At 41.3% G+C, this 12,073-nt stretch overlaps 1 protein-coding gene and 1 long non-coding RNA gene across 2 annotated transcripts in view; one reads left to right on the forward strand and one right to left on the reverse strand.

Moving 5' to 3' along the window:
- Positions 1–671: 671 nt before the first annotated feature.
- Positions 672–1,350, reverse strand: LOC119616869. Its single transcript, XR_005232922.1, has 3 exons — positions 1,021–1,350; positions 894–932; positions 672–805 (listed from the first exon to the last, which is right to left on the reverse strand). It is a non-coding gene; the product is annotated as an uncharacterized LOC119616869 (long non-coding RNA).
- Positions 1,351–7,484: 6,134 nt separating this feature from the next.
- The window catches only part of ank2a (ankyrin 2a, neuronal), an 89,756-nt gene continuing 85,167 nt past the window's right edge, over positions 7,485–12,073 (forward strand). Inside the window, exon 1 of the mRNA XM_037974987.1 lies at positions 7,485–7,932. Coding sequence (XP_037830915.1) covers positions 7,801–7,932 — 132 coding nt within the window. The 5' untranslated portion in view covers positions 7,485–7,800. The remainder of the gene's footprint in view (positions 7,933–12,073) is intronic.

The raw sequence follows: 12,073 nt of genomic DNA on the forward strand, positions 1-12,073 counted from the left end.
TTTTTCATGATATTCTAATTTTATGACCAGCACCTGTATATCAAAGCTCAGAGTCAAATCTGACTAGAACTCAGAGTGAAGTTTACCAGGAGGAGCCAAATGTTGGACTCTTCTTGTCCTCATTTATTGTTTGTTTTGTCTGAAAATCCCTGAATGTGCTGCTGTTGAATATTACTAATGAAACCCTGAGTGACTTTAAGGAAAAAGAAGCTGATTGTTTCAGATCTGGACTCTTGACTGGAGGTAACCCAGAGGACAAAGAGGACACTGGGATGTTCATGACACCACAGTATGATGAAGACATCTCCCGTCTTCAATCTTCAGTTCTTGAGCAGTGTGTCCAAGTCCCAGACCACCGCTGTTCTGGTTTAGATTTGTTTCCCTGTCAGAGTCGACTGACTGCAGCCTTCTTTGGTTCGACAGCTTTTTGTTGAGGTGTTCTGGTTGTCGTGGCAACCGCTTCCCCGTTCTTCTACCTGAGGCTGGACTTTGGATCAACGTGTTCGACACAAACACACCAGGTGTGTTCAGCATTTCAAGTGAAGTGGGTTTTAAAGGCTCAACACAAAATACAGAAATATGATTTTCTACATTTACTGTAACAATAAAAAAACATTTTAAAAGTTTTAATAAACACCAAATTTTATTTTATTTTTTTTAGTTTAGGCAGGTGGAGGGGGGGCCTGGAGAGACCAGGCAGATCCAACAGTTCAGGAGGACACACAGGTGGACCTTTCTGGACTGGAGTCTGTTTCTGTTCCAGTGAAGAGATCCTCTCAGCTGCAGGTCAGAGGTCCATCACAGGCTGTTAGCGCCAACACACACACACACACAATAAGAATAACTCTTGCACACAGGATTTTCTAGGACTTGCTTTTCTTAACGACAGTTACCTTTTTTTTCTCTTTTCTTTTTTACATCAGCAGTTAGACCTGCAAAAAGAGAATTACATGTATTTACCCAGCTAAACAAGAGAACAGATCAATATAAGTACACAGTATTTTCAAAAAATGTATTTACCTTTGTTTTGTCCCAGCTGTTAGTAACCTACAAAACAAACCAAAAGCACATAAATATTCATAAAATTCACAAATACATAAGATTTTCTAAAGATGTCTTTTAAATGGCACTTATCTTTCTTAATCTTTTTTTTCCAGCTGTTAGCAACCTACAAAAAACAGCACAAGTTAATAAATTGTGTAAATGTATTTAAAATTTTCTACATATTTCTTTGAAATGGCACTTATCTTTTTTTTCCAGATCATTTTCTAGTTGTTACCAACCTACAAAATATTAAGAGATGAAAGATAAACGTTAGAATTTCACAAGACATTGACGTGAAAAACTAAACATTTCTTTTTAAAATGTACTTATCTTTTCTTGCCCCAGCTGTTTGCGACCTACAAAAAGACAAACCGAAAAATAAAAAAAATTAAACATTATACATAAGCTTTGTAAATACTTAGAATCTTCTGGACATTTTTTTATAAAAAGGTACTTATCTTAGGGGTTTCCCCCCTGTTGATTACCTGCAATAAAAAGACAAAATGAATATTAATACATTTTGTAACATTTTTTAAACATTTCTATTAAATAGATACTCACCTTTTGTTTTCCAAGTGTCAGCACCCCCAACAAAAACCAAATCAGATTAAGGATCATTTTCTGTTGAAGCACCAGAGGTCAGTGTTTCTTCAACAACTGAACTCAGGCTGTGCCTGTGCAAAATGCCCACTCTACATCCAGCAGCTCTCCATGAGGAGTTTCAGGAGGTAGATGTGGTGTATCTCTACTTATCTCCTGATGTGGATGACCTCCTCACCTGTGTCGTTTTACTGATCGCTAATTGAGTGCATGTAAGAAATAAGAAAACAAGACCTGGTGCAAGACGCTACCAAGTGAGTCGGCAGCCTCGCCAGACGCTCCAGCTGCCTTTGGCTTACCGAACCCCGCCAGAGGCAAAGGCAAGCCCTTCAATTTTTAAACAAACGAACTATATACAAACTGGCCCTGGAGCAAGACGCTACCTAAGGCACTTCAAACCTCGCCAGACGCAAAGGTTGTCCAGTCCTGCAGCACGCAGGGTTGTCGTCCTCGTCGACCTCCTCCTTCCACAAGGAGGGCCTCTTGAAGTATCTTAGGAACCTGAAGGAGCTGCCGTCGAAAGTCGAAGGAGAGGAATCTGAGGGAGGAGAATGCTGTTCGTTATCCTCATCATTCATCCTCTGCTTCTTTCGACTAACCTGTTCGGAGCAGCCGTCCTCCCTGCTCCTCCTTGTGGAGGTGAGGTCCGAAGACTGGGAAGCTGCAGGAGCCCCAGCAGCTACAGCAGCTACATGAGCTGCAGGAGCTCCAGGATGTCCGGCAAGAGCCCCAGCAGGTGGCCCACCAGGTGGTTCGACACGAGCTGTCAGACCCGTTGCTGAACCAGAGCAGGTGGTGGACGGTGGATGCGCTGACGGCCACCTGATGGAAAATAAGATCCTTTTAAGATCTGAACATTTATCATATCAGACAGCTGAGAACAAACAGCTACAATCATTACTGAGATGAGAAACAAGCACAATGTGAAACTGTCAGGAGCAAAACCACAGATACTGTCTGACCGGACCATCTTAGCTCTCTGATATTCAACATGACAACTATAAAAAGGTTTTTTAAACCCTGTTCACATTAAAACAATTAAAACAAATATTTATACACATAAACAGATAACACACAACTTGTATCCAATTTGAACACAAAAATAGTTCACTTAACTTTTTTTTGTAGTCATTTAATAAGTCAAAGTGAAATTTAATTGAAATGACAGTTCAATCTGCAGACATGGAACGCCCTTTAAGTCACACAAAAATTATAAATCATATTTATTTCATAAATATTGCAGCTGTAGGAGGCATGAATAGTAAAAACTATTTTTAGTTTAAAGAACCATAAAAACGTTAGCTTGATTTATTGTGATAAACTTGGATGTTGATAATAATAAACAGCAACGGTTTTTAAAATAACTCTTTTTTTATCATAAATAAAAAATACTTTGGGTTGTGTGTACAGAAACAAGTCGTATGAACTCCTGGTAGTTACACCGCATAAAATAACTACAGAGAAGTAGCTAAATGCACCACAACATAAAGGTTAGTTACAGTTAGCATTTAGCTAGCTACGGTAGCTAAGCTCCGCTGCGTGGTGACGTCACGTGGACAAAGCGCCTTTACGTAAGCTGTCTGACGTTCTGACGGCCGGGGTTCTAAAGTTCCATCATCTCCATCATAGCAACACAAAAACATTTCTTTGGCATTTTATAAAATTCGACCCGGTCGCCATTTTATTGTTACTTATTTCGACGCCAAATTGTTAAAACCCGGAGCTCTCAAAACAAAATAAGTGATTTTTTCAAACCTACCAACGGTTTTTACATTCTACACTTTTACCGGGAGAATTCAGACATTTTTACCGCAAATTATCATAAATATAAACACAATTAGTTTTTCTAACAAGCATAAATGAAAAAAAAAAAATATATATATAAATAAAAGTTATAAGTGCTGCTCGATTTTTCCCCAGTAATTAATGTTTTTAAGCATATTTGTCAGGTTTCTGCAGGATGTTACTCATTAATTCCACTTTAAGTCTAACCAATCTCAAAGCAGCAGAAAGTTGTCTGACCTCTGAGGGTCCTGGAGGCCAAACGTACTCCCAAGGTGAAGATGCGGGCAGGGATGGGCATCTCGAGTCCTTTTCTTTACTTGTTTTCAGCGAGTGTTTTCTTTCAGTAGAAGAAGTCCACACCGGTCAGAGTCCAGGTGAAGTGAGGCGTCAGAACGGATCTGCGGCTTTTAAAAGCAAGGTGACGTCTGACGTCATNGTGTGTGCGTGTACGCGCCCAAGACATTAACCTGAGAGACTGAGACCCTCATCAGCATTAAGACTAAAACAAGAACATTAGAACCAGACTGTTCTCAGAGGAACCAAGATCCTTTCTTGTTTGGTTTGAAGGAAAAACTTTATATTGTTAATGTTTCTAATCAAAAAGTCCAAATCATTTCAGTCCATATCAGATCCAGATTATAATCCAGTTCCAGTCAGATGATCCCTGCTGTCCTGCAGCAGATTAGGAGACGTCATCATCAGAAACAGGAACAGAAACAGACCTTACTGATGTTTTTTTTTTAATATTTCATCAGTAATGAAACCAAAATACAGGTGTGAGACTGAAAACTGTGGATGTAAACCTAAACAGGTGGTTTAACCTTCAGTTTTCTCTGCTGTTTCAGAGTGGGTTATCGATGTTACAGGTTGTACTTGAATGCAACGTGAGGTCCCTTCACTGTCTGCATGTGTTTCCACAGAAAGTTGTGTAGAAGCAGCAATTATTTAAAAAGATCAGAAACACAGATGTTTTGATGAAGGTCCTGCTCTGATAATCAAGTCAACATCAGGTGACCTACAGCAGCGGCTGCACCTGTTTCAGGTGTTCACACTGTGTGGTCATGTGTTCATACAGACGTTTTCTGTCAGCTGGACATCTGTTAGCTGCTGAGCTCCACAGTCAAACCTCTGTTTTAATACTTTGTGTCACTAATGGTCGATTCTCTCATGGAGATCAGCGCACTGACCTGCAGGAACTGCAGCAAGACGCTGGAACACGTCAAAATACGTGAAGAAGAAGAGTTCAGACCGGGAAAACTAACCTAAATGATGAGAAGAACTGACGGCTGACCACACTTTTTAAAGGACAGAATGAATTTGTGAGGGTGAATATTTGAAATATGTGTTTCTTTAGGAATAAAAACCTGATCTGATGAGAAGAATAAACCTGATCCAGGTTAGTTTTGTTGTTTATTGTGAAAAGCAGCTGGATTTATATAAAGTCTAAATGTTGAGAGAATCCATCAGGTCAAGGTTTTATGCTGTCTTCAAATAAACTTGGAATTCCTGCTCTTCATCTTTCAAAAAGTGGAAACACAGCAGGACATTTTCAGCTTTAACTGTGATTTTATCTCCCACCAAATTAAATCTAAACTCCTTGTGTTTCTGATGATAACACTCCTCCTTTGGACCTTTTTCTGTCTCGATGTAAGCAGAAAAGTGTAGTTCATACAAAGTAATGATACAGACTTGCGGACATATTTTAGGAAACATTTTGCCAAGACGGCAGAAAAGCGCACACAATTTAATTTTCTTTTTCCATATAGATGAGGCAACGTAATGCTTTCCATACAAATTCAAACATTTTATTTAAGTACCAGCGAGTACATTATAGTCAGTGTGTGTTCAGCAGCAGGTGATGATGAAACATGTTTAATATAAAAAGTTGTTACAAAGATTGTGGTGAGAGTGAACAAAGCTCTGAACTGAGATGGGCCCTAAATAAAACTCTCCTTGGGGCCCCATCCAGCCTGACTTTTGTTGCCACAGGATCAAACTTTCAAAATAAAATGTGCATCAAAGTGTTGTCTGGGAAGTTTTCATTTGACACTTTATTCATTTAAGTTTTTGCTGCAAACTTTTATATTTCATTTAAAAATATATTTTCTTATTAACCTGTAATATCTGAATTTATTTACAATTATCTAAAAAAAATGAAACATGTTTTTGCTGTTAAGCACGTGCTGAAGTAGATTGTTACTTTGAATAAAGTGCACATAATAAATACAGATTTAGGTGTGGTGAAAATTAGCTACATCATGCAGAAGTGGCCATAATAGTAACTAAACATATTTTCCAGCTTCAGGTATGTAAATTATTTTAATGATGCAGCTGTTGATGAAAAAAGGAGCACAAAGACCTACTGAAAACTCCAACAACCTGAAAAGAAAGACCAGACAGAATCAACAGTTCAGGAGGACGTCATGGAGGACATCCAGGTGGAGTTTTCATGTGTTCATGTATACGTTATATTTCTATGCAAGAAAGACAAATCAATAAATAATTTATGACATAAAAATTAGACATAACTATATTCTGAACCTTACAAACATGCATAGAAATGCTTCAATATAATCCCACATTCTTAAACATTTTAAAAGGCAATACAACAGCTTAGAACAGGGTTGTCAAACTCCAGGCCTCAAGGTTGAGTTTTTCTGACCTCGACAGTAGGCATCATTTTTTAGTTGAAGCTAAAGGGCCACACAGAAATGAAACCTCAAACATGGCGTCATATTGTCTGCAGAAATCCACAGAGTGAAAACCTGCTCCGTTTCACTTGTATAGCAGACAAATACTTATGTAAAACTAAGAAAGTCTTTATTTTACTCGTATATGTTCGCTGTGCTCTTCTTCTACACCACCTTCCAGAGTATCGCCACCGAGTCGGCTTACTGCTGAATTTTTTTTTTTTATATATTGTTTGGGTAGTTTTTGCCTTCAAAAGGTTCTCTACAACCATCAGAACTTTGTAAAATAATCTAATCTTTCCAGGCTTTGTTTTATTTTAACCTTTGAATTCTTCATGTTTTGACCAAGAACAGGTGAGGATCGAGACAACGGTGTTGTTGTTTTTTATTTAAGGCTGCAGCATAATAGCATTATTCCTATTATACCCCTTTTATAAATTGACAGTAAAGTGTGATGAATATCCCAGATCAGTCACTGTTAGAGAAAGCTTTTAACTTCTCATTCCTAGCATTTGAAGATAAACTTTTTCTTCGGACAAGCAGCTGTTTGTTCAAATTGAACCAAGGAGGGAGATGACAGCAGAGACATGCACCCAGCATTAATCCCTGGCAAACACTTATGTATGCACAGCATCCAAAGGGAAGCTCTTCCTCACATTAATATCCATAAAAATGAAAGAAGGTCAGTAGAAACAGTTGTATTTAGTTTTTTTGAGCTGATCTGCTGTCTGCAACCTGTGACATTTTGTTTGTGTTTTTAAGCCTCTTTTCTCTTCTGAAGTTCTGTACTTTGTATTCCTTCCATGTCTCCAAGATATGATCAGTTTTGCCCTGTCAGCTTCCATAAAAGCCATAACTTAGTGAAGAAGCCCAGGCCTAGTTGGGGGACGGATCCCATTATGGAAACCCAACCCAACACGTTAGGGTTGCCTGTATTATGTGAAAGCAGGTCTATTTTATAACATTTGTTGGCATCGTGGACCAAGCTGACCTTTTACACCAGAACATTATTGCTACAGGAGCACTGAGAGCAAAACAAATAGAAGAAAAATCTGGAGCCATAAAAACTTTGCTGCATTCACGTACCACTGGGGAAAAAATATTTCACACTTGTTCTTCTATACTTCGCTTGTAATGCTGAGTAAAATATGGCCTAAGTGTTATATCTGCGGCACTGTAAAATCATATTTGTGTAACAAACTATGTTTAAAGACCAAAAACAAGTCGTATTTCAGCGATTTTGTGTGAGGGATTTTGAGTTTCCTGGGTTTGTTTTCTGCGTTAGTGGGATGTCTGACTGTCCTGGAAGGCAGCACGGATCCTGCGGAGTTTCGGGAAAGCGCCTCCGAAGGAAGCGCGCGCACGCGTCCGTACACATCCACGCGCAGGCTCCTGCTGCACACCGGGAGCATCCCTGAACGGACCGGAACAAACCCCCGGTTCGTTCGTTTTGTTTGTTTGTTTGTTTGTTTGATTGGTTGGTTGGTTGGTTGGTTGGTTGTGTTTTTCCACCACAGACTGTCACCGAGGACGGGACGCAGAATGGTCCCGGGCCCCGCCGAGTCCTGCGGATTCTGAGGAAGACTCGCCGCTCCCCCTCCTCCTCCTCCTCCTCCACCTTCTCCCCGCCTCAGCCGGCCACTGACCGCGCCGTTTCCACTGGTAGCCAGCCCGAGACGGAATGTCAAGCAGCCCCGAGGACAGCCGCTCCAGGGGCGGCGGCTCCGACCGTGACTCCAAAAGGGCCTCCTCGAGCAACACGTCCCCCGAGGGCGGACCTCCACCGCCGCTGCACCAGAGCCGCATACGGCAGGTGGGTGTCCGTCCGTCCGTCCGTGGAGCCACCGCGCGCCGCGGAGGCTGAGCGGTCCGAGGCGGCGCCGAGCCTCGCGCAGCCTCGTCAAATAAACCAGCTGCGGGTGAGGGAGAAGGTCCCAGATGTTTTGAAGGGAGATGTCAAAGTGGCCTGCATTAGCGGGGTGTGAATAACAACAACAACACCAAAACCCAATTCTCAAGCAGGCCAGCTGTGCCAGCTGGCATGGCCGTGAAAATAAACGCCACATCTGCAGAGAGCTGTTTGTTTGGCAGGTTTGGCAGGTGTCAGGGAGACGTGTTTACATCCTGCCTGGAGCTTTCCTGTGCACATCAGATGGAGCCGTGTCACACTGAGGGCAGCAGGTCCGCCTCTAACTTAGGAAAAATATCTTCCAACACATCCAGAGGGTCTGATTCCGAGCACTGGATTTGGTTCTTCTGAGTTTCTTGTAGTTTATGCCTAAGTTCGCCATCTTTTGGCAGCCACACACACACATATTGCACATTAAGTGTGCCTGCTTGCAGGCATGTGTGTTTGTGTGTGTGGCTGCACTGGTTTGCTGTTTCTGTTCACATTATATTTGTTGTTTACCCTGGCAGTGTGTGTTATGTCTGGAACTTTGAACAACACATCATGACTGAGTTACATTACTTTAAGAGTCGTGGTTTTGTTGAGCGGCTTGATGTGAATCAGGAGATGGTAAAGATTTGTTTCCCGTCTCCATGCACTCTCTGAATGTAATATGATTTCAGTAATGGACTCTAGTGCTACACACACACACACACACAAACACAGACACACACTTCTGGCTCTTCTCGCTGGGTGGGGCCTTAAAAAAAATCTGATACTTTGATGGATTACAGAGGTTTTCTTGTACCGCCACTAAAAAAAAACACGAGCAGCCTGAAGCAGCTTCAGGTGTTTGGGTGTTCATCACGTCATTAACCTAAGGCTCCATTCATGTAACTGTGTTCATTTATTGTTGTAAGCTCACTGTAACAGTGATAAGTCTCCAAACTCAACCCCCAAAAATCCAATTTCTTCATCTTGAGGTGCTCATTTTTTTAAAGGCTGAATTGATCAAATCAGCTGCACCACTACAGGGTTAATGAATAAAGTGTTGTAGCTTGTTTGGATACTTCTTCATACTCAGCAGTAGAACTTAACATAAGCAAAGTGTGAATTAAAGGTAAGTGATAGCAGTGATCAGTGATAGTGATTGCAGAACAAAAGTACACACACACAACAGACAGCTCCGATTTTGAACTTAGCATTAAAGTTTCATTATAGGTTTATTGGTTCAACACACGCACGTACCAGATTGAAGCTAGAAAAGATTAGTCCTGGAAAACAAAGACACAGAACCTAATTTACCATAGTGTTGTACCATAGTTTGTTTGTTTGTTGACAAATTAATTTACCAGACGTGACATCAGCGTTCATTTTGTGCCATATCTGCTCACCTCACAAAGCTAACTTCAGTAATCTGAGATTATCTTGCAAAAAAAAAAAAGTTTCTTCTGCTGCTGAAACTCGATACCATAATGAAGCCAACCTGATCGATGGCGTTAGGATGGGGTTGTTATATTTTGCAGTTCAGACCACAGAGCTACAGTAGGCTCCACGCCTCTGGACGTGCTGAGCCTGGCTGGGAGGTAGCTGTCACACTGTGCAGCCAGCAGGGGCATAAACCGTGACGCTGCCTGTTCTGAGACACGGTAAAACGCTTGTTGGTGCCTCACCAGCTGGAAACCAAAGGTTTCTCAAAGCCCTACTGTTCTTTGTGTTTGGTATGAAAGAGCTACGCTGTCAAGAAAGGCTTTCTTTAATGAGCACTTTTCACTCAATTTCGTGTCGAGAAGTTGGCATATTTCAGTCATTTGCCTCGCAACATTTTGATATAGAAAGAAAAAAGAATATGGAACTTTTAAAGCCTCTGTTTGTCTTCTGTTTTTTTCAGATTAGAAAATAGCTTTAGAGAAAATATAACCTGAGCAGAATCCAAGAAAGAGCACCACAGATGCCATCTTTGCTTTGAGGATGCTGATGGAGAAGTACAGGGAGGGGCAGAAAGAGCTTCATTGTGTTCTGTTGGATGTAGAAAAGGCATAAGACAGGGTGCCGAGGGAGGAGATGGAGTGGCAGAGAAGTATGTTAGACTGGTACAGGACATGTATGAGGACAGCAGGACAGTGGTGAGGTGCGCTGTAGGAGGGACAGATAGTTTCATTGTGGAGGTGGAAGAGAACCTGGAGAGGTGGTATGCACTTGAAAGAAGAGGGATGAAAGTCAGCCATAGGAAGACGGAGTACAAGTGTGTGAATGAGAGGGAGGCTACAAGGAGCAGAGGTCACAAAAGTTCAGGACTTCAAGGACTTAGGATCGACTGTTCAGGAAAATGGGCAGTGTGGTAAAGAGGTGAAGAAGAGAGTCCAGGCAGGATGGAGTGGATGGAGAAAAGTTTCAGGAGTGATTTATGACAAAAAAGGTGACAGCAAAGGTCAAAGGAAAGGTTTACAGACAGTGGTGAGAGCAGCTATGTTGTATGGTTTGGAGACAGTGACAGTGACAAAAGAGACTGATAAAAGAAGCTAAAAGCTAGATTCAAACCAAAAGTAGCGAAACAGTAGCTAAAAGCAACAAACTGATAATGAAAAGCAGGAAAATGCAAATTAAAGCTAAAAGTAGTAACTAGAAGTTAAAAGAAGCAACAAACTAGCAAAAAAGGTAAAAGTAACTAAATAGTAGCTAAATTCTAAAAGTAGCATAAGATTAGCTTTTTAAAGTTATTTTTCTGCATTTGGCTTTATGTTGTCTCTGATGCTCTGTGTGTTGTTTTCTCACGTGTTTCCTGCTCCAATATTCACTGTCAAACTTCCTGTCTGCCTGCCACCCCCCCCCCCCACCTACACCTGTTCCTCGTCATCTCCCACTCACATACGGTTCCTTAAAACCGGTCTCTTGTCACCCACTAGCGGCTGGTTCGTTCTGTAATGGCGGTTTAAAGCGAACCCAGAATGCAGACTCATGACGAGTTAAAAAAAAGAAAAAGCGATTTATTAACCAAGGGGAAAAGAAAAGGTCGACGTGGCAGCAAACAAAACCAAAACGAACTAAAGAAACACAAGGAGGAGCAGGGCTTGGCCGTGGCATGAACGAAACAGACAAACAGCAAGATGGGGAAGACCACTAAGCAGAGACGAACCTGAATGCAACCGAACGACGAGTAACAGAAGCAAAACAACAGATTATATGTCAGGTTGGCAGGAGAGAGAGGCGAACCCAGAGCGCATCTTCAGGAAATAACTTATTTATTTTAAAGTAAACACAAAACAAAGGCTGACGTGACAGCAAAACTAGACACAGCAAAATCCTAAGAGGAGCAAAACATGAGGCAAGACAAGAAGCAACAAGACAACACATGAAGCGACAACGGACCAGCAACAAGTACTCAACAAGTAATCAGTGGAAGTGGGCACAGGTGAGACAATTACAAAGCTAGGAGCAGGTGTACATGGGTGTGACAGGCAAACGAGAGATAGACTGAGGCACAGAGACAAGACAAAACATGAAGACAAGAAAAGAAACAATCTGAATACAAAAACACAAAGACAACCCAAACCCGGACATTATTTAGGCAGAGGATGACAAGGAGGTGGACACAGGTGACTGATTAGTGACTGGGGACAGGTGTAGGTGGGCGTGGCAGGCAGAGTGGAGAACTACTGAGCTGAGGGCAGGTGAATAGCGGCACAGGAAACACATGACAGGAAACCAGAGTGACAACACACAGAAACACAACAGTGACAGCATGAAATCAAGAATAAAAAAACTCAAATAGTGACAGATATAGGCTAAAAGTAGCAAAATGCTAGTTAAGTCTAAAACTAGAACGGTAGTTAAAAACTAATGGTAGCATAAAAAGGCAAAACTGAAGCAAGCATGTTGAAGCACATTTCAAAGAGAACCATCTTTTTAAAGTAATTAAAGTGATCTTGGTGTATTTTTACAAGGAAAAGAGTATAAAAATGCCAAAACTGGACTTCCGGTGGTGCCATGTTTTGAAACGGTCGCATTGGGTGGAGGCTCCCGTGAGATTGAGGAAAAGTCTGCAAATTATATAAATTTCTGGATA

This window comes from Kryptolebias marmoratus, linkage group LG3, assembly GCF_001649575.2.
Source record: "Kryptolebias marmoratus isolate JLee-2015 linkage group LG3, ASM164957v2, whole genome shotgun sequence".
Taxonomy (NCBI): Eukaryota; Metazoa; Chordata; class Actinopteri; order Cyprinodontiformes; family Rivulidae; genus Kryptolebias; species Kryptolebias marmoratus.